Source organism: Crinia signifera, chromosome 12, assembly GCF_055691185.1.
Source record: "Crinia signifera chromosome 12, ASM5569118v1, whole genome shotgun sequence".
Lineage (NCBI taxonomy): Eukaryota > Metazoa > Chordata > Amphibia > Anura > Myobatrachidae > Crinia > Crinia signifera.
In genome coordinates this window covers 23,749,771-23,773,521 of record NC_139228.1, presented here as the reverse complement: position 1 = coordinate 23,773,521, position 23,751 = coordinate 23,749,771, and the positions used below count along the sequence as shown (strand labels likewise).

Genomic DNA, 23,751 nt, shown 5'->3' with positions numbered 1-23,751 from the left:
GACAATCAAATTCTGCTGTAAGGAAGGTAAGGGGGTGGAAAACACTGTCTCCAGCAACTTCTCTTACCTCCTGGACCATTTCGCTGATTGCCTTCCAAAGGGTCTTTTCCACAGCACACCATGAAGCTGCACCTTGGTTCTAATGTCCAGATTATCTGTGTCCGTCTGCTCCATAGACGGAGAGGGGGAAACAGAGCTTGATTTGGATGTGAACATCTTACTTCAGGCGTGGTCCTAAGTGATGCTGCCAGCCGGATGCTCTGGCCTGACAGTGAGGGGTGAGATGAGACAGGCACAAAGGGAAGAGGAAGAGGGTGGGGGGTACATATAACAACGGCACTCTGGAAAAGGACAGAGGATAGAAGGGAGAATGAAGGCTGCAAGCATAAGGGTGTTACAGTAATAGGAAATCACTGGAATAGACCGGACAGAGGAGAGCAGCGTATTGAAGAGAATAATGGGAAGGTTCTACGTCCAATCAATACCAGCTCTGCTGAGTCAATACATGCCTCAGTAAATGAAAGTTCATGGCCATCTCTGATCATTTGTCTAATGACACATAAAGGCAGGAGCGAGGACCCAGCTGGGAGGGGTGCACTCAGATTTGGCACTGCCATCATCAGCTGTATAGCACAGGGGTAATACATGCAGGTTTCCTTGTTATGGCTTGCCCAGACCATCAGCATCCTTTACATTGTCCTATGTTTACTAAGAAACAGTTTATCTCCTGTTTTCTCTCCAGAGGTCATTCGTAACTGTAAAGCAGCAGCAGCTTTCCATCCTATAGCGAAAATGTCTGTCCCCAGCTGCAGTATAAAGGCAGCAGTCACCTGGGGATTCCCTCTGAACACACTACTCCTTAATTTACAGAAGTACCGGCTCCAGTTTAATGGGTCTTACTTCTGTAATCTGAGCTGCTATTGCAGAACAGGGCACAGCAGTTATTGTCCAGTTATTTCATTTCCTGCACAGTGTTTGCAGATGGATTACAAGACAAGCACGCTGAATAGCAACTTGGTTTTTCCCAGAGAATACAAAGAACCGAGGGGTAGATGTATGAAGCGGTGATAAGGGAGAAGTGATGAAGTGCCTGGTACTTTATCACCGGCCAACCAGCTCCTAACTGTCCCTTTTTAAATCCAGCTTGTAACTTAACAGTTAGGAGCTGATTGGACGGTGATAAAGCCCCAGGCACTAGATGAGTTTTCAAAAGAGATTGCTCAGCAGGGCTCAATATAGTTTAAAAACACTTTCAGTGCGTACGGGACTTTGGCGTACGCTCAATATCATTAACGACTCCCCCGTCGTCTGTGCATGCAGCATAATCTAACAATATAGTCAAATACTACATGCACCGCAGGGGAAGAGGTGATGTCACTGAACAATATCATTAACCAATGTGTATATATTGAATAGTCGACACAAGCATTCGGTCGACAATTTGTTTTAGGTCATTTATTTTTTTGAGCCGACAGGTGGCATTTCATGCCCCACCATCCACTACTGTAGTGGGAGAATATACTAGTATAGCAAGGCAGCGAGTCAAGTGAGGGAATGCGATACACTTAGACCATACTTGCCTACCCTCCCGGAATGGCTGGGAGGGTCCCGCAATTCGGGCCCACCCAGGAAGGTGGGCAAGTCTCCCGCATTTTCGCAGGAGCCCCAGCTCCCCCCTTTCCCACGGTAATAAACTCTGAATTTTGCGGGTCCGCGGGGAGGGGGCGTGGCTAAAATGACGCGAATCGCGTCATTTCGCATCATATTAGCCCTTCCCCACATCCACGGACCCGCAAATTGATGCTGCTGCCAGTCATGGGGGAGGGGCTTGGTGATGGTAGCCTCGCCCCGCCCCCCTTTCACTCCTCTCCAGGCTTCTCCCGGAGAGGAGTTTTTCAAAGTCGGCAAGTATGACATAGACGGTGTCCATGTCAACATCCAGGGCAAAAAAACGTGACTCAAGTCGACTTGTTGACTGTCGACCTGATGCTTGTGTTGACCTTCCAATCCTGTTGACCTTAGACACGTCTACCTATTTCAGGTGTTGAGCTAATCCCTGATGACCTTCAGTGGTCAACGCTATGACCCATACCCGTTCTATGAGTGTCCGTTAACTATAACGGTGCTGCTAATCGGTTAGTCGGTACGGGACTTCGGTCAAGTTTCCCAGAAAAAATGCAGCCAATCAGCTGCAGATGTTCTATGAGCCGCTCATTTATTTTTATGGCATTCCTTTTTATTGATTTTAAAAATGTAACAGGGGGTACGTAAAAACAAAAAAGGGTGAGGAAGGCAAACCGGTAAGTAAAAGGTATGGTCTTGACCAGTAGTGATCATCAAGTTCATAGAAATTGGCACAAATAGATGCAAAACACTCACGAAAGGGACAGGGAGGAATAAGAAATATAAATGAAGCAAAAGGATAAAGGTCTTTAGACATCAAAGATTTTTCACTCTTTACAGGCCAGATTTAATTAGCCCTGGGCTCATGAGGTGGCCGGGGCTATTCATGTGGATTCCTGTTCGAGCCCGAGGGGGGCTTGAACAGAATTTTGCAGAAAGTATGTTTTTATGTCCTTATTGAGGGTTTTGCAAAAACATTAATCTATAGGTTCTAAGCACTTGTTTCAGAACGTATGGGTTAATGTGAATTAGCCATTCAATTACTGCACAGGAAACGGGCAAAGAATTGAATAGCCCCAGGCATAAAGCACATTGCCTCCCGTGGTGAACTGAATTCATCTATATCGGTAAGACTTCTGCTCCAAAGATATTCAAAAATGACCTGGGCAGCTTAAAAGATAATAATTGGGCTATAGGGATATTTCATATTAACTTATTTCTTGAATAAGCAACAAACATCTTCAATCCTTTATTGAGTCATTCAGCCGATTTAAATTGGTAAAAGTAATCATTCTGACGTTTGGTATCATTGTGTGCGCCACATTGGCCAAGGAAAGCATTGGTCTATAGCAAACTCCATGGACTCAGATGAAAGAGGAAAATGCATCCCTAGCTTAAACATAGGTTGGTGAGAATGGTAGGAAATCCAAGAAAAACTTTCAAAATTGTAACTCAAAAGGTTAAGGTAATAATTCTTGATAAGGTTCCATTCCTTCTACCCGGTTTCCATTCAGAAAAATATCAGATGCAAACAAATCTTCACCACAAGGCAATCTTCTTAATAATTTTATACACATTATTTTAAAAGGTTGTTCAGCCATAGAACATCTGTACTTTAACCCTTTTGCTACCCATACACTTCGAAGTGCAAGGTCCATCGAATCCGATCGCATCTTAGGGGAAAAACTTGCCCCCTTTCAGCACCCAATGTCGCATGCCATCTTGTGATGGCACATCGGGTGCTGGAAGAGGGTGGCGGAGTAGCGCAGCACTAACAGGCAGCGGGGGTCAGCGGTGGCGGCAGAATTGTTTAAAACAGTGTTTTAAACAATTCTGCCACCACTCCACTGACCCCCACCACCTATTAGCACTACTCCTCTGCCCACCCTCTTCCACGCAGCCAGCAGTCCTCCCTCCCCCTCTCCCCAAACCGCCGAAAGCACTAAGTTTTTGTGTCAAGGGATTTTTTTCAAAATAGGTGTGAAAATTGCCAAACATTTTTATTCATAATAATGACTTGTAATGTTTACCTTTATATAGGAAATATGATTTTTTTTTTATTTAACATTTTTTTATTTGAATTTATATAACAAATGTGAGCGGCGCTGGCATTTTTAGCGGATATGTTGCACATCTCTCACAGAGATGTTGGCACTCAAAGGTTTAACTTGTGTTGCATCAGATAAAAGTATAATAAAGATTATATTTTGCAACATCTACATATCAAATCTGCCTAAATGCTTGTCACACGTGTCCTGCAAATGAACTATTAATAATAAGGTTACCAAGAGAATATAGGCCTCTGATATTCCAGTACAAGATTCTAAATGCCGCTGGTAAAACATTTCCAATTTTTCGTGAACTTGAAATGACACCGGAATTTAAATAAATCTGGAACAATGTGTCCAGCTAGCACAAATGACACGGTGCATCACTGTGGGACTTTCCTTATAAAGTAAAATGAGACAGCCAGTGAATTGGAGAATTTGGCTTGGATAAGGTAATAAATATATAAGCAGGTTAAACCCTGTGTTCTGTAGATGTGTGATTTATGTGGGATTTCAGATACCAGTTTAAAACGTCCTGCTCTGGTAAGCATGGGCTAAGGCAGATACAGTATCGCTAGGGCTCTAGCTGAAGCGCTTTAGTAGACCATGCACTGCAATGGACATACTTCTCTGCAGTATAATATATAAGCAATCACTCCAGCTACTCTATCCCATTGTCTTGGGAAGAAAACTTATCCATTAATATGAATAATTTAATTAACCTTGAATAGTTTACAATAATGTTATGTGAGTGATGTTCTTTATAGAACAATTCTTTCAACATTCAATAAAAACCAGACTGCTGTGTCCAAGACCTCAGCTAATGACATATTATTTCCCCAGTACTGTTACATTTGTTCACCGCAAAAGGACGGCGGAACTTAGAGTAAAAGTAGTATTTACAAATGTGTAAGTCAATGATTTGAGTGATTATCAGAGTAAAATAGAACGGGCTGCTGACGAGACGTCTCGTCTGTAAATCTATTAAAAGAAAAAACGGCCTCTTAGGGGTCAATTCCCAAAAGCTTCTACAAGAGAAATCAGATTTGGTCTACCAATTTCTAGGATGCAATAGAGAATTACAAAAGACAGAATCTGATTGGTTGCTCTGGGCAAATCCCCACTTTTCACATTTAAAGCTTTAGCAAATTAACCCCTTTGTCTGAAATAGGGTTATGGAGTAAAGGGTCAACAGGTCGACACAGCGAAAAGATCGACATGGCAATGATAGACCAAGTTCTCTACATATATTTTGGTAGATTATCACATGGACGCCAGATTAAGCTGGGCACACACCAATAGCTATATCTTTAGAAATATCTACAGAAGGATTGAGCAGCGTGTTCTCCATTCACACTGCCCGATCGGTCAGAACTGACATCCAAGCGGGTGAGTGCATATGCCAGCCCACTGAGCTGTCAATCATCGACAGCTCCCGGGTGCAGCTGTACGGGCGGTCGGTACACCAATATATATCTAGATATCTAGATATATCGGGCATCAGCTGTGTTGCAGAGCCGATGCGATATATATCTGAACGAAGCTGTTCACAAATATATCGTTCGTACACATTGGCCAATGGATCATCGATATATCAGTCGCTCGATTGAACGACCAATATATCAATCAGTGTGTGTAATGTTTCTGGAACTATACCATTCCCAAATTGGCATCCACATGGTAAAGTGGAAAAAGTAAAATAATAAAATATATATTACAGTATATATATTTAAAAAAAAACCTCATGTAGACCTTATCACAGGTCATGTCTATGTCAACAATATTGTATCAACCTCGACACGGTTGGCCTATTGCCCGGATACCCTGGAATAGACTATGTCAGAATGGTTTGTAATCAATTCATTCCTACACTCTCCTCTCATACTAAAGCGAATCTGCCCCTCTGCTGTGTTGGTGGGCACCATTCAGTATAGACAACGCTGGGGATTCAAATAGCAGCAGAGGCTGCTCCAGAGGGGCTGCAGCACAGTTTAAAATTCAAATAGGAGAGTCACACCCACTGCCAACTGTCATTCCAAACTGACTTACTGGAAGTTACGGTTGCTCCCTTATTTAAATTTTAGGCTGTGCTGCAGCCCTTCCTCAATAGCCGCCACTGTTTAGAAGTGAAGGTCCTTTGGATTCTGGTGCGTTAAGAACCGGATTATCCAGCCGGAAAACCTTGACAAATTTCTGCCTGCGTTTCATGGAGGTGCGCGTAGCACCATGTAAGGCTTTCCTCCTGTAATTACCCGCAATGTGCGCAGCTACACATTACATGAATCTCCCCTATATTGGAGTCATATTAGTAAAAAAAAAAAAAATTATTTTTCTTTGAAATGATCGTATTAAAAACCAAAATGTTCATTAGGCAAACTCATCTAAAAGTATTAAAAATTAATCTAAATCAGAATTCAACAAACACCCCAAAAGTTTTTTTCTTCATCTCGCGCTAAAAAAACAAAAGTGAACGCCATTTATTCGGATGATTTAACATTTAATCAATTAAAAGAACATACATAAAATGTATTGTTAAAAAAAAAAAAAAAAAAAAATCAATTTACTTTTCACAATTAAAGTGAAAAACAAAAAGAAAAGAAATAAGGCCGTCAATGTTGGAATGATTTCATGTACATAAAATATTGAGTTTCTGGCTGGAAATAGTCAGCCATAGAAGGGAGTCCAATCCAAGGGAGTTTTTACAGCTTTCGAAAGCACATCTGTCCTTCTGCAGAGCGTCTCGTAACAAGAGTTCACTTCCGTCCTCCTGGCTTGAGTGGCAAGCACACGAGTCAATATTGCACATTAGTAAGTCAACTGAATCCAAAATGGCAATGCACGCAGACAGAGAGCATTCAAGGAGGTCACAATCTTCACTTTTAGTACTTCATGCATTGTAGTCCGGGTCCTGCTTCTGACGAGGTGAAAGACGTGACGCAAGCAGACAGTAATACAAAATATCACAGGATACATCTTATACCAATGGACAGTTATAAAACGATGAAACATCTGTTTTGACAATCAAGATCGGAGACGAAAAGTAAAAAAACAGCAGGAAGCAGAAATAGGATTGTGCCGGGAGACCACTGTGACCAGATGAAGGCACACAGTGGTGTTGTTAAAGTGTGCCTATCCATGGTGGAGGCTGCCATGGCTTCAGTCAATCAAATTACTGGGAGGCATCAAACCGTAGGTCAGGTTTTTTTACTTGACAGACTACATAACACTTCAGCGCACAAAGAGGCTGCTTCCATGGTGTGATCTATTTACTTCTAAAGACACTCGGGAAAAGAGTTGCAAGCCTGTATTCCGCCAATATGATCTTATCTGCATTCCATGGGATCTCGGAGACCATCCAAAGAGCGATTCAAAGAGAATTGAGTCACTTATACGGAATGTGAACAGTGTTCTATTCTGCCAGGATTAGAAAGCAAATACCCTTTGCGGTTTACACTCACCATTGAGACAAAGGTCACAGCACAGAAACAGGGTGTCCGTTAGATATGTTCCACGTGTTTGAGTACCAAATCAATTAGAACAACCCTTACATGAAAATCCATGGAAAGACCACAATGCAATGCAACATTAAGGCCAAGCTGAACACAAGCAAAATAAATTTCTGTCCTGAAAACACTATATTGTTCCTCGCAAGCAAAGGGATACTGAATTTGGGTGAGGCAGACAATGCTCAGCCACAAACACTGCACAGATACCATAACGGAGATACTTATCTGAAAACATGGCTGACATCGCTTTTGTTGTCTGCACTTGAAACTGAGCTTCAGAGTCACTGTAATTATACTATGGTCCAGAGACTGGTCAGACGTGAGAACATTGGCACATAGAGAACTTGGTAATAATCCGTCTACATCAGACGCTCTAATGACAAAATTACAGTTCATCCTACAAAACAATTTGTTTCAGTTTATTTTTCAGGAGACCGACAAACGCCACCAAGTGTTTCTGTTCAGTTCCGTTCTTACATTGGCGAGTCCACTGCCAACGTGAAACGAAGTTGCCATCGCATTCATAAGGATTTATCTGTTCATCTAGATATAATTATATGCTGCAGCCAATGAGTTAATCTAGGCGACTAATCCTCTATATACCTATATTCTAGTGGACAGCAGAACATAGCATGGAATAGGCTATAGATCGCTCCGCTGAGCGTGCTGGTAAGGCTACACTTAGCGGCTGCGTAAAGCTCACAGTTCTCCTGTAATAGATCGATAGCTCCCATCATCATCATCAGGAAAACTCAAGCAAACAAAGGAGAAATGCTAACTCCATTGCTGGGGAACAGGAGTCCCCAATTATAGAATAAGGGGGAAGAGGACTCCCCAAGAAAGAAAAAGAAATGTTTTACTCTTTTCCCAAACATTATCATTGTATCCTTAATAAACAGCAATCCAATCATTTTTAAAAAAAGGAACACATATGTACAAGTTGACGTTCTGGCTGTCACCGAATTGTAAGACTATTAAAAACCACCCCAGCAGGATGTTCCACTTCCATCGAGTTCATATCGGACGACACAAGATCTAACTTTAGGAGACTTAGGCATTCTCATGAACATTTCCCCTGGATTTGTCCAGTGTAATTCGCTTCTGAACGAATAGATTTGGACTTCTTTCCGCATATCAGTGTTGATGTCCTATGGATAATACCAGAGGTATTAAACAGCCCATAACCAAGGCCACCACCTCTGTGCGGCTCAGTCCTTTAGCAGCACCAGAGTCTGCTTTGTGGTTGTGTCCCATCCCGCCGACTTCTGGGAGTACGTGGACCGTGGCTACATATAGAAACGTCCCAGCAGAGAAAAGCATTGCGATGCCAGTGGCATTGACCTCGGAGAGCGCCTCCTTGCTGCTCTGTGGGAGAAGACAAGACAGAAAACAATACATCATTCTCATAAACACACAAATATATATATACTTGGCTGGAGTCGGTATGCGGATGATAATAGGTTAGAGGTCAATATTGGGGGACAAATTTTGCTGTTTGCTGCTTCCTAGGAAAGTGTCTACACATAAGATTAGCTGTAATTGTTTTACCTATTGGTACTGGACCACTTTATATTTAGCGCACATTGGCCATTGTAGTAAAATATATTGCACTATGAGAAACCCTTTGTTTTTGTATTATTATTTTTATGTCCAGTGTGACTGTAAGCACCAAAGGTGTGCAGGAAATGGGGAGTATACGCTGCGCTAGACCATATGTTTTTCAAAACAGACACAGAATCTTGGAAAATGTAAGTATAATTAAAATGGATTTTTGTTCATAATATATCATAATGGTAAAAGTTTTTGTATAAAAAGACTACTGATAATACTAATACCGGTATATGCACAGGATCGCATACAAACTTAAACCGTGACTAACTTCTCAAAGTGAGCTCTCATAAGAACTGACAGCCATTGGGATCTGAAAGGAATCTCCTAAGGCAGTGGTTCCCAAACTGTGCGCCGTGGCTCCCTGGGGTGCCGCAGCAGTGTCACAGGGGAGCCGCGGACGACGGCCATAATGCAGAGAGCCGGTCCAGCAGTCAGTGGAGTCAGCAACGCTGGTGGTGTGTGCAGTTGGACTGTGGCTGTGCTCACATGGCCACACTAGAAACAAACAAGGTATCCTGTAGTATACCTATACAGTATATTCAGCAGCAACCATATACAGAGTGCATAGTGCTGGCCTCAAAACCCCTTGTCTCCATGTAAGCACCAAAGGGCCTAGCTTAGAGATATACGCTATTGGATTCGCAACTGCGATCCACTTACGCAGGGAATGTGAGAAGTACGCCCCTAAAAATGCCAACAGAACCCCCAATACTTGACTTCTGACCACTAACAGCCTTCTAACACTGTCCTGCTATCTTAGACACCCCATTTTTGAGGTCCAGGATGATCACCCCCTTTTTTCACGCACCTCTGAAATAATAAAAAGATAAAAAGTCTTCCTATGTCTCATTTTATATGAAATCTGTGTGCACTATAGGCACACGCCACAGTGGTAATATCTAGTTGTCCATTCACCGTATAGAAGAGGTTCCCAAACGCCGTCCTCAAAGCACCACAAAGGTTCAGATTCTACATATAAGGCTTTTCCCAAGCAGTACAAGGGGTAGTGGAAGGAGAAGTGCCGATATTCAGAGGGGACACCTATCATTCTAGTTTAGTGAAGAACTGTAAATCCTGCTTTCTGCCATTTCCCTTGTGAGTGTTGGGTTTTATGCATTGCGAGGGGGTAGATGCGTCTCTCTCGGTTGGGTGTGAGCGTGTACCGTACGCATGTATGTACGTACAGGAGAACATATGTATCATTGAACAGTTACCAGACAGGAAGCTGATCTGTATTATACACACGCAGTTGTCTTACCTTGCTCAGTCCCACGTATGTCAGCATTGATAGAACCGGAGCAGCCAGAGCAAATACAAGTAAATGTTTCCTGATGCGGTTCCGCTCCAGCCCGGCATGCATCAGGAAAGACACTAGGCCGAAAGCTGCCGGAGCCTGTAAAAAATGGAAAAACAAAATTATTGCTTTAATTTCCCAGAATTAAAAAGGGAAGAAATATAACATGATTGTTGGGTTATAATTACTGTAAAATGGACTTCTTTTTATGAAAAGGTTTTAGAACCTCGGAATCAACAACAGTATGTGATTTCCGATAACGCACACATAATATTCAATACTTACAATGATTGGTCCTCCCTAAGGGGTAGATGTATGAAGCAGTGATAAGGGAGGAGAAGTGATAAAGTGCCTGGTACTTTATCACTGCTTCATACATCTACCCCTAAAATAGGAATGTATTATTAAACCTATCTCCATATATTAGTGGCCTGGGGAATTAGCTCACGCCCTCACTGCCCTGCAACAGCTAATTCCCCTGCCATGGTGAGCAGAGCAAGGCCCGTATTCAATGCGGCCGGCGAGGGGGTTAAAATGGCGGGGATCGCAGAAAACCAGCAATCCTCGCTGTTTAACCCCCTCGCCGGCTGCTCACCCTATTCTATGCTCCAGGGAAATCCTCGCTGTCACAGGCCGGCGACGATTCCCTCAGACAATGAGGCTTGTGGCTAATGCATGGAGCCCACTGCATTTAGTTGAGAGTCTCCCGGCCTCTGCGACCACATACACAGATTCCCCCTCGCTCCAAAAACGGTCACTTGAATTGAATCAGTTGAATACTGACAGGGTGAGCTTTGACAGCTCGCCCCCGGCATTGAATATACCCCCAAGTCTGTGTATCAGTGCCTCCCATGTCCAGGGCACAGTCTGGGGCACTGTGGGGTAGTTCCCACTATCTGGGACCAATTGCCATTCTACTAGCTGGGAGAAAACATTAAATATTGAAGGAGATCTCTTAACCCCTTCCCGACATATGACGTACATTTACGTCATATGTCGGTTGAGGGGGAATCAAGCCAGCTCACGGAGTGAGCTGGCTTGAAAGAGAGCAGGTAATGGCTGTATATTACAGCCAGGTCCCTGCTCTCACGGCCACGAGCGGCGAGTTCGCCGATCGTGGCCGTTTAACCCTTTAAGCACCGCGGGCAAAGCGACCGCAGTGCTTAAATAGCTGATCGGAGGGGGGGCGCCCCCCTCCGGCGCCGATCGGGGCCCCCCGCAGCGAGATCGGAGGGTGCCGATCGGTTGCCATGGTAGCCAGGGGTCTAATGTAGACCCCTGTGCTGGCCGTGTCTGCATACCTATCATATCCTGCCTGAGGCAGGATGTAATAGGAAGTGCATAAAATCACTACGTTCAGCCATAGAGCTCTATGGCTGAACCTAGTACAGGCGATCGCGCCCCCTAGTGGTCAAGTACACTAGGGGGCCTTGTAGTAAAAGTAAAAAAAATAAAAAAATAAAGTTTAAAAATAAAAAAAAAATAAAAAAATATTAAAAGTTCAAATCACCCCCCTTTCCCCATTTCCCAAATAAAAATAAATAAAAAATAAAAAAAATAAACATATTTGGTATCGCCGCGTTCCTAAAAGTCCGATCTATTAAAATATAACATTAGTTATCCCGCACGGTTAAAGGCGTAAACGGAAAATAATCCCCAACGCCAAAACTACGTTTTTTGGTCGCATCGCGTACCCAAAAAAAAATAACTAAAAGAGATCAGAAAGTCGCCCATATCCCATAATGGTATTAATTAAAAAGTACACTTCAGCCCGCAAAAAATGAGCCCTCACCCAGGTCCGTAGGTGGAAAAATAAAAAAGTTATAAGCCGCAGAACATGGCGACGCAACGCAAATTAGAAAAACCGTAAAAGTTGCGATTTTTTTTTTTAGTGGTAAAACATAACGAAAACTATATAAGTTTGGTATCACCAGAATCGTAACGACCCATAGAATAAAGATAACCCATCATTTTAAACGAACTATGAACTCCAAAAAAAACGTAACCAGCGCAAAATTGTGCAATGGCGTTTTTTTTTTTTTTACCCCACATTGAATTATTTCCTGATTCCCCAGAATATTATACGGTATAGTAAATGGTACCATTACAAAGTACAACTTGTCCCGCAAAAAAAAAGCCCTCATGTGTCTATATAGCCGGAAAATTAAAAAAGTTACGCTTATTTGAACGCAAGGAGGAAAAAAAAAAAAAAAATTACCATAAAAGGCAATGTCGGGAAGGGGTTAATCAGTTATCAGATCAGTTAAACTGAAATTTTCCTCCATTTAAATGTTTATAACCTTAATATATGATCCTAATACATTAGTGGCGGCCAAATCTAGTAAACCCTATTGCTACGCCACCATCAGTAGACCCGCAGGTTAGTTAAGAACAGAACTCCCATCTAAGGTAAATCAACCATTATATATGGAACTGGGAGGAATATTTTGCTGGTCTTACCTTGTGCAGCATGATGGCGACAAATACAATAAGCTGAACGCTAGTCTGGGATGTAGACGCAGCTGCCCCTAGAGCGACCCCATCAGCTATAAAACAATAGAGACTCTTTAGCTGCATGACACTGAACGTTGCACACTGCGTTCTATCATTCTGTATCATGTTATCATAAATAGAGGACTATTGTCACACTCACCAGCAGCGTGCACTACAAGGCCCAGTGTGGTGGTGATCTTTGAACTGGCTGCCCGAGCTGCTTCTGGGTCTGAGAAAGGGTAAATCAGTCATGCGCACAGAACAAGGCTGGCAGAACGCACAGCCGGCCCACTCGCACTTACCCTCTGTAGAGTGCATGTGAGAGCTTCCGATCTGATCCACCAGGAGCATGAAGACGAAGCCAAGTACCAGAGAGACCCCAATGTAAGCATGTAGCCTAGAATGGTCATGCTCATGTACAGAGGATAGTTCAGCACCGGTCTCTGCTTCCTTCACTTTCTGGCTTTCCCCTGCTTCGTGGTGTTTAGCTGAACAAAAAAAACACATTATCATTTCAGAACAACTAAAAATGCTGTACACAAGAGCGTGCGAGAAATCACACTGCAGTGATCGAGTCAATAGAGGGGTTCACTGAGGTTAGGAGAGCAAAGGAACAGCGCAGTGCAATCCACATTTCTGTATCTAAATTGGGGGCTAGACAAGAATACCAGAAGTATATTTCCTAATTAGCGTTTTGTCCAAGCCACGATCATTGGCACATTTGGCCGACATCAGAAATCATTGCTAAGCAAGCCAGATGTAAGGGGATATTTATCAAAGCAGGCGAGCGATAAAGTGAGGAAAACAATACTAACCAATCAGCTCCTGTCATTTTACAGGTGGTGTTTAAATGAAAAGGTAAGCTAGAAGCTGATTGGTTGGTACTTTATCTCTAAGCTGGCTTATTGTTGCATTACACAACGTAATCAAAAGGTATTTTATTTTTCTATTAGAATAAATTTGTAAACATTAGAATAATATCAGAATTAAAATAATATTTTTTTTTTTAATCTATTGGTTTTAATATGAAAACATAATCACAATATTGAACTGTATGCAAAACCTTTGCCTGCAATTGCCTTATAAGCCATAATTAGGCAAGATGTCTGGGATGATATAGAATACTCACCTTCCAGTATTTCTTCATAGAGAGCATGGACACCCTCAGGTACAATGACTGCCAGGGCAGTACCGCAGAGCAGGCCTGCGCCCAGTACGGTCACCAGCTTTAAACGTTCCTACAAAGACCAAGACATGACGTGAGTCCGAGGGAATTCTTCACAATTAATGTAAATGAAACAAACGTACAGCCAACTGCTGCTATTCACCCCGCACCTATCTAGTCAGAGTGCCCTAGGGAAAGAACAACCGAACCCAATGCATTAAGCTCATTTTTGGACTGGAAGCTTTCATGAGCAGGGTCCCCTTCCCTCATGTGCTTTTCCTTCACACTAGTGTAATGGTATCGATCTACAATGTTATGGTTGACCATGCATAGCTGAACCCCACAGTTAGACACTAGTTGACAACGTCTAGGTCAACAGTAAAGGAAGTTAGATGCCAGTGTTAGAGTGACAGGAGTGTGGTCGATGGTTGACATGAGGTTTCTACGTTTTTTGTAGTGCCGAATGTCACAGGGGTCCCCGTGGACACTGTGTATGTGTACAGGGTCTGCTCATTGTGCTTCGGGAACACTACTGTAATGTCACTATGTCATGATGATAATGAAAATAATAATAATAATAATAAATAATAATATGACCTACGGGTATAACAAGACAAAATATTATAAACACCCCCCCCTCCTCCCCTGAATTAGAGATGTCTCCGTGAAATAAAACTCAAATTAATAAAGTTAGAATAGATAATTAGTAAACTTCCTATACATTTGCAGACCAATTAAGGGAGAGCCGAGAACTCGGTGTACCCAGCCTTTCTGACCTATCCTATTGTTTAAGTGTAACATCAGCAAGTTCTTCCTGACGGGAGAGTGCTCAACCTTAAAATTAGAACAAGTGTGGCTCTTGCTTCATGATTAAGGACCTCAGGGCCTGTCTCTATATAACAAATGATGAAAGAGGGACCGGTTGGGGGGAGCGTAGCATTTCGTATAATATGCGGTTACGATTCTTCAGAAGAGTCTGCTCCTGGCCTGCTGCCTGCAGAAATATACTGTGCAAGCAAGATGTCACATAAATGACTGCCTGTCCTGTACCTCAAGCAATAACCTGCCTGACCCGGAACCTGCACAGAGTAGCATTCATTTATTCCCTGGGACAAACATTGTGCAAATTACAGACAGATTGCTTATACAGTATATCTCTTATTGTGCTATTGCAGAGTTATTTTGAGAACATGATTTCTGTTGCTACCTGTGTAATTAATTTTTTAAAAAATGTGGGATTTATGTAGTGCAAGCCGCCAGAGTGTGAGTGCGTTTAACATTTATGATAAAGAAGCCTTTCAAATCACACGGAACCCTGTGCTCAAAGCATCTTAAGAGTGTGGTTCGACAATTTCTATGTCTACATTCAGGGGAGGTATTCAATGCAGGGTCAGGACCCTGTCCCATTCTCGGGCGGCTTGACAGGGATTTTGCAGGCGGGATTCAATGTCCTGCCTGCCGAGCACAGAGAATTGGGCGAGAAGTGGTCAGAAATCGGCGCGCTGCAACTGGGAGCTCATCAATTCTCGTCAGAACGTGCTCTGCTGCTTGTGAAGTCGGGCACGTTCTGCCGAGATCGCTGTTCAATGCTGTCAGGGAAGACAGCATTGAATAGGACCCTGCCGCGATTTCTCCGGGAAATGGCGGCGGGAGATTGAATATCCCCCTTAATATTTCTTGTTTTTTGGTGTCAATGTCGACAGTTAAGCACATGGACCTTCAATCATGTAGCATGCCTTGGGCCAGGTACCGTTCCCAATCGAAGTAGAAAAAAATCCAATTCGAACTTTTGGTATTGACGGTTCATCTATATTCTGGATACCGGATCTTAACAGGGGAACGTGAATTTAATTGTGTTGTCACTGGTTCCTAGAGAATGAACTTTAACTGCATTTTTATGAATATTAGATCAGGATATTAGATGTCCCTCTCCAAGTAGGGATGCAGTCAAAATCCTGACATATAGAATGTACAAGTGAAACAGTCTACATGCCTTTCGGTCGCCAGGTGCGAGGTCGACATGGGTTTTTTCACTGTTTTTTGAACCGACAGGCGGTATTTCAGTGTGCCGAGCGCAGCGAGGTTCCGTGCCCGAAGCATCACGAGCGATGCGAGGGGCTGCGGTTCACTTGCAACTGTGTCCATGTCGACTGTGTCGACATTTGGGTAAAAAAAAAGTGAAAAAACCCATGTCGACCTCGCACCTGTCGACCGAAAGGCATGTAGACTGTTTCACCTGTACATTCTATATGTCGGGATTTTGACCCTGTCGGGATTTCATACTGAATCCTCCAAGTATACATGAACCATTGAGCTTTAAATAAGGAAGCAATGATTTGCATTATTCCAAATATCTGTACTTACACTATTACCAGGGTAAAGAAGTGCACTTTACAATATTAAAGTTCCTGTTCAATCAATATCATCAGGGTGTGATCAAGTCCCAGGAACCAGGTGATGTGCCATTTCTATTGATATAAACATTTCCTGGCTTCTTAAAAGTTTCTCCTAGTTGAAAATTTAATCATTCTGGGTGCTCGTATGTAACGGGTGCGAGTGCCATTAGTTATCGAGCCCAAATGTACTGGGTTTTAGCCGTGTAAAGCACCTGAACAACAGGTTTACTACTTGGCAAGCAAAGCAGAATTTGGGTGCCAAAAAGCCTGACTTTGGGCGGATTTCTTTTCCAAAAGTAAGGGGGAGCAATCAGAAATGGCGGCCGTCTGCTGCACAAAATACTGAATTGCCCCTGGTCGCTTTACATGGGAGCTGCAGCAGCACTCAATTGTATTCTCCTTCCTAGATTTCACTGACTGGCTTCTGAATTCTGTATTACACGAGGATGAAATAACAGTATTTAAAAGGTCGATCTCACAGACTAAACTATGGTTTGATTGTTTCTCAGAAGCAGGGGATAAATAAGTAGCTGAAATGTCAATGCAGCAAAGTTTACTTTCTACAACACAATGCAGGAGGGTGGCAGTTATGTTTTTGGATGAAGATGATGCAATATTAACACATTTGTAAGCGATTCTACGTGGCTGGATGTTGTGCTTTTTGTATAAATCCTCATACAGCTCCCCAGAGAAATCAGTACATATAGGACACGACCAACAGTTACTGAACCGGTCATTTGGAGCTGGGTGGGTTCATAGAGAGCACAGCTGGAATGGGCAGATGACGACCACATCAATAGACAGGGGAGCAGATTACAATCTTTACATCATGGTTCATACTGTGAAATGGTGTCTACACATGTAGCAATTTATGGGCATTTTCTAAGCGATCTCACTAGATCGCTTTCAGCAAAACGGACACCAAACGCTAGGAGAGTCTCGCCAGGGGCTGTTTAGCGCGATTGCAGCAAGGACATACGTGGATATATATGTACCTGCCTACTTCAAGCCAGCAGATAATGACTAAGACAATAAAAAAACAGTTTAGTCTAGAAAGCAAGGAGAGAATTGTTTAACAAGATACTGCATCTGTAACGGATTAGAACCCTATTCTATCTATCCATCTATATATATTCTAATCCTATAGCATTAACCCCAAATAGTATTTCTGACTCCAGAGTGTGTTTGGTGGATAACAGCAGTGTTTGCCTTTATTGAAACGGTTTACATGAGCAAATTAAACTGAGCCCCTATAAAAACTCATTACCAGCTTATCAACATGACAGAACAGATCAGTAATGTCACTTAAGATACTTAAATTCCCCCCATAGATGTGAGGAGCAGTGTTAATATTATCAAGAGTGCCCCACAATCTTATATACTATTACCAGATATTTATATAGCTCATATATCATATTCCCTACCACATGTACGCACACGTTCTAAAGGTAATTTTTGTTGGCAGCCAATTGACCTACCAGGATATTTTTGGTTTATGAGAGGAAACCGGAGCACCCGGAGGAAACCCACGCAAGCACGAGGAGAATATACAAACTCTGCAAAGTTAGGGAATCTAACCCATGACCTCAGTGCTGTGAGGCAGTAATGCTAACTATTACACCATCTGTGCTGCCCAATACTAATAGATACTTTAATATGCACTATGTATTAAATCTAATGTTTACCGCTTTGCTATATAAGCAACATTAACTTTCCTTCTGATTTTAAAACTTACCAGGACTAAGACTAGATCTAAAATAGATTAGAACAGCTCAGGTTCTATGAGGTTTACAATCATTTAAGAACCAAACTGGAGACCTGGTGAGACGTAGATGCATGGAAACAGGTTTTCCTACCTCTGAAAAATTGACCGCTAGTGGAATTATGCCAGAAACATAACAGCCCACCAACATGGCCAGTGACAAGAGGCTGATCGAGGTGAAGTCATCCATGGCTGCTGTTGTCCTTCAATTGTCCACTCTGTAACAAATGTATAGTCAAGTTATATATAATAATGCTGAAAATTATATGGAAACTGACCAAAACAAACAGGCAACAGAACTATATCCTACTATGTGTGTGTGTGTGTACTAATGTTCCGGTGGCAGTGGTCTCGTCATCAGGTGATAACTCTTATGGGGCCTACACATGGGGCGAGTTCAGGGCACTTTCTACATTGCTTAGAAATTGCTCCTACATTACTCCGTGTGTAGGGGCTGTAGCAATAGCGATGTGTGGCGCTATCGCCCGACGCTTAATATCCAGTAGGGAAGCCAATCCCGGAATTTGGGATTGAAAAATGCCCATTTCCGGACTTTGGGATCGGCTTCCCTAATAGATTTATTCCTGGCTGGATTTTCACTACCCAGCCCAGACGAGACACAGCAACAGATCACAGAGGCACATTACCCTTTCATGGTCCTGGTAGAACTGCGGCACGTCTGTGAAGTGCACATGCAACTGGTCCTCCTGCAGGTATATTTTATCTGTGTAGTAGCCGCAGAGGTAATGTCGGGGAGCCACAGGAGGAGGAGGATACACCTCCATTATACTCACTGTCCCCACATCAGCACCGCCTCGGCCACCCTGCGTATATACTTACATCCGTGGTGAGGCCGGGAGTTGAAGCCGGGTCGGCTGGTGTACTGGTCTGCGGGTGGGCGGGCTGGTGGGTGGGTCAGTAGGTGGGCTGGCTGGTCCCATAACACAAGCAGCCTGTGCGGCCTGCGCAGCGAGACCTCTAACATCATCACGCTGCAGATGCGCAGAGCCACACTGCACTGCACGGGACTAGCCGGGCAGCGTGAAATCCCGGTGTTTTGGGGGCCAAATCCCAGGATCCCGCCGATCCCAGGATTGGCCACCCTAATATCCAGCATGCTGGATAAATCTATTTAGATCCCCGGTCAGGGCCAGTGTTCCCACGAGAGAACTTTGGCTCTGACAGATCCCACAGCGCACATCGCTGGCACATCGCTGTGCAGCGCTGTGTGTTGAGCAATCTCACGTTGCTCAGAAAAATCTCCCCATGTATAGGCCCCTTTAGAATACACGGTTAACAACAGAGGTGCAGAAACATTTAAATATACATCTTTCTTTAATATTTATAAAATAATAAATGTTTCAATTAGATACTATATTGTTCAGTTTGCAACAACAACAACAAACAGGAGCGTTGGAGCATTATCAGGCTACATATGCAGTCTACTAAATATGTAATAATGTCTTATGCAACTTTACTTGGTTAAGCACAGTCTTTGCTGGTCCCTGTCCCTTGCTTGATCATAGTAACAACAAGCACCCAATGAGTTCAATGTTTGCCATTCCACAGTCTATGTAAATAATGGCAAAATGGAAAGAATTCTGCTCATTGCCCTAGGTGCACAGTGCGTATACTGCATGCACTACTTGGGCAACTAATGTCTGCACTTTTTCCATCATCCTCCTATGTCCTGTTCTCTTTCTAGGTATGATTTGTGTAGGATGTCACAATGACTGTCCCGGCCCCCGGAGTATTGTGGGGCCTTATTAAATAAACTATGAAGATAAGATAAGGCTTATAAAACGAAATAGAGAACAAGGTTTCAACTATCATAGGAATAAAATGCATCCTTATCCAGGCATTATGAGAACAGCTGGCACTAACACTTTAGGTTTATCATGGCGCTGTTTTCTTTATAATTAACCCCTGCACAACATTCACTCCACATGCCCAATATGAGATTCTACCTAATCATTTTATGCAGTAAGTAGAACTCCATAAAGATGTCCAACTAGACAAAGGATCATTCAATCTTATCAAAGTGGTCTTCTGGTGAAAAGATAAGCCAACAGCCATGTTAAAAGACCACCTCACCTGCCTATTCACACTGTACAATGCTGGCACATGGGGTTCATTTTCTATCCATTATCCATTAGTGTGCATGGTAAGCCCTCTAAATTGTAAGCTCCTTAGAGCAGGGCACTCTTCCCTCCTATTCTCACACTTCTATCACAGCAGCTCTTCTCACTTGTAATTGTTCATCTCTACTGAAGGAAACCCACCCCTGGTATGTCTTTGCTTCTCTACACCTCAGCTGTGTACTGAGAATTGTGCTGCTTATACCCCTTTCACACTCGCAGAGCCGGGTCATACCTGGGAATGTGTTCCCGGATGCTTCCCAGGACTCTACCCGGGAATGTACCCTTTCACACTGCACTCAGACCTGGGATCGACCCGGGACAGCCCCATTCACACTGATCCCGGGAAATCCCTCTAAATACATATGCATGTCATTAGAAATTGACTCCAGGGCTCTGAAAGATGACATCAGCATTTGTGAGCCCAAGAAAGCTCCAATAAGCAGCTTTTTTATAGTCCAATCCCGGGTACGTGACCATTCACACTGACTGCATCCCGGGTCGATTCCGGAATCTACCCAGGTCAGGACCTGGGTAGAAATCCCGGGATGTTCATCCTGGGATATTCTTTCAAGACCCTTCCACACTGAGCTAAATCCCGGGTTGATGCGCATTCATATGCAAAAACCCAGGATATTTTTGCAAGTGTGAAAGGGGTATTATTGTTACTTGCTCCATTTTAGTTTCTTAGTTACTGTCATGTCCAGCTCTGTGCACTCTGTAATGTTGTAATGTGTGCAGAGCTGCCAAACACCTGTAGTGCCTTATAAATAAGATGCATTAATAATAATTCTTGCAAGTTTCAATGATTTTTCCTGCATAGATAGATGCCAGATATGCTTTATTTTATCAGCTTGGAAAACAAACTTTTACAGACAGGAGTCCATCTTTACCTGTAGTAATAAGCAGCACAGTGTCCAAACACTTTAACAATCAGTTCTTATTACATGGCAAATTAATGGGGAAAAAAAAAAAACTTGCATCGGACCTATTCCAAGTCATAATGTCTCAACTTTCTACAAATCTGGCACGCTCGTAAAGCCTGTGGGTCTGAGAATTACTCACCGATCCACTTGTTTATCTCTAAACTGCGGCCATTTTACAACTATCTTTTACAAAACAAAAAAATGAGTTACAATTTGACTAAAACGTCTGAAAACAGACACAATTGAATAACAAAGTAATTTTTTTCTGCTCATTAAAAAAAAAAAAGAAAATTGCCCTGAATTGAATATCCCTTCTATGAATGTAGAACTTTTTTGGTTTAAAAAAAAAAATTCAAAAGGTCATTAACTGCCAATTGCATTATATGCAATGTTACAAGATTATGTAGCCATAGTGAGTCCATGAAATAAATGTCACTTATAACACAGTCTCTAGCATCTTCAGTTATAAAATGCAAATAAACATAAAAAAAGAACCATAAAAAAAAAAAAACATTAAAAAAGCACATTGCTAGGGTAACCACAATCATAGTAATGAAGAATGTTCATTGCTAGTTATAAAAGTATAACTAAAGGGATTTATTTCCTGAGGAAGGATCTGTGGTACACCCACCTGACAGCACTGTTATTTAGGTAGCAATTCCATTCTGTCATAGCAAACACAGGCCAACGTTTCAAAAATTAGCAACTATCTAATAGATACAAATAATAATGTCATTATTATTATTATTTTCTGCTCTCTTGAAGTTGAAGCAGCTGATTCGGTGGCCCCCCAATAATACCAAACTCATGGCCTAAGGGTGTGATTGTGTACCCCAGTACTGCACTGTAGCTGGGATGAGTCGTGCAGGGTGCATATAGGGTGACACTCACTGTGTCTATATGTGACTGTAAAGGTGGGGGGGGGGGCTCTGTGTATGTGACAGTGATATGCAACAGCCCAAGGCAATATGGAGGCATGGGGGAGTCATGGATGGGGTTAATCAGCGACTCACCGGCCTCACGGTTCTCAGAGAATACGGAGTCTGCGTCCCCAGCGGCGGCACAGCGGTGACAGGCCTCAGCGGGTTACACATACACAATCGGCCATATTGCTTTCTCCGGGCCTACGGCTGCGGCTGTCATGGTGTCACAGCGCGCAGCGCTTCCGGGTCACGTTGCTGCTGCTAACGTCACCCTATGGTTTACGCAGCAGCAGCACCACTACTGTGGCTCGCCAGCTGAGTGGTGAAACTACAAATCCCGGCATGCTCTGCCACAGCATGCTATGATAGAATGCAAAAACTGTTGCAAGGCACGCTGGGACGTGTAGTTTTACAGCAGCTGTAGAGGCAAACGTTGGCCATGCTTTACTGTACCGGTGGGTTGTGACTAGTTCCCTTTCGCTGTAACATACCTCCCAACTTGTGTCCGGATGAAATAGGGACACTCGCGCGGCGAAGCCCGAAAAGGGGGCGGGGCGTATGCAAATGAGGGCGCGGCTTATGCTAATTAGCCGCGACCTCATTTTCATACGAGAATAGACGCTGTGCGCATGCGCACAGCGTCTATTCTACTAGATTGGGGGGTCTCCCAACTGCCACCCCCCGCAGCGGGACAATGCCTGCCGCGGGTGGGACGTCGGGACAGGACCCGAAAATTGGGACTGTCCCGACGGAATCGTGACAGTTGGGAGGTATGCTGTAAGGACCTGGGGAGGAGAGGGGGTGTGGAGAGGAGGAGCAAGGTTGGAACAAGGGAACCAAACCCAAATGGACCTTTGCGTCCCTCGCCACCTGGTTACTAAAGGCCACCAGTGGTGGCGTTGATAGTGAAGGAACGTGCCAGAAGCGTGGCGACTGTCCATTTGGGTCCCTTGTTCCGACCTTGTTCCTACTCTCCTCTCCCCACCCCCTCCCCAGGTCCTTACGGTGAAGGCAATATATACCACAATATACTATTCCGGCGCAAATAATAGGGTCAGCTCTATACACTACGACCAGGTATTATCGGCCTGGTTACAGAGAAATACTCAATAGAAAAAAGGTAGCGGAGCGCCCCTCAAGTGGGATCAAATTAATACAACAATATGTGCCCTACCATACATTTAAATTTTTTTAGGAAGGCACCTCACCAAGCGTTTCGACCTGATGGTCTTTTTCAAGGTTGACCACCTTGAAAAAGACCACCAGGGCGAAACGCGTTGGTGAGGTGCCTTCCTGACATTTTTTTTTTTTTTTTTTTTTAACAAACTTTTTTATTGAGACATTTCGTGCACATTACAAGATACATAAGTGATGGTTACAAACTGTTATTATCTTCCTTTGTATACGTTATTACAATAACTGTTTCCAATAAATACATATATTCAAGTATGCATTTGTAGTCATTCAATTTTGTGATTTACATTTGTATTGGTGGGTCTTGTGCTGCCACTCTGGTCATATACCAGGTTGTATCCTTCAGGCTAATATGAATTGTTTTCCTGGTATTCAACGGGAGGGTGGTTATGTAGGAGTCCCATAATGTGAAAAAATTTTCAACCCTTTTGCCCTTGTCCACCACCGCCTCTACCCAGTCCATTCGAAAAAGAAAGTGCAGTTTTGAGCGAAATAGGGGGAACTGGGGAGGGGTGGGTTCGATCCATCCCTGGAGTATGGTCTTTCTGCCTGCCGCACTTAGGGCCAATAATAACTTCTTTGTGTCCCTTGTCATTCTGGTATTTGGATCAAGTATCCCAAGGACTGCCCACTCTGGTGTGAATGGGACCTGCGTATTAAGTTTATTTCCTG

General features: G+C 43.2%; 2 protein-coding genes across 2 annotated transcripts in view; both read right to left on the bottom strand.

Moving 5' to 3' along the window:
- Window positions 1–6,086, bottom strand: part of PLEKHD1 (pleckstrin homology and coiled-coil domain containing D1) — a 51,433-nt gene extending 45,347 nt beyond the window's left edge. The window contains exon 1 of the mRNA XM_083166635.1: window positions 68–6,086. Within this exon, the coding sequence (XP_083022761.1) occupies window positions 68–216 (149 nt within the window). The 5' untranslated portion in view covers window positions 217–6,086. The remainder of the gene's footprint in view (window positions 1–67) is intronic.
- Window positions 6,087–8,015: 1,929 nt separating this feature from the next.
- On the bottom strand, window positions 8,016–22,142 carry SLC39A9 (solute carrier family 39 member 9). The gene is made up of 8 exons (XM_083166636.1): window positions 21,976–22,142; window positions 17,993–18,116; window positions 13,705–13,813; window positions 12,878–13,063; window positions 12,736–12,804; window positions 12,543–12,628; window positions 10,047–10,181; window positions 8,016–8,542 (listed from the first exon to the last, which is right to left on the bottom strand). The coding sequence occupies exons 2-8, from the start codon at window positions 18,086–18,088 to the stop codon at window positions 8,312–8,314; spliced, it is 912 nt and encodes a 303-aa protein (XP_083022762.1). The 5' UTR covers window positions 18,089–18,116; window positions 21,976–22,142; the 3' UTR covers window positions 8,016–8,311.
- Between the last annotated feature and the right edge of the window lie 1,609 nt (window positions 22,143–23,751).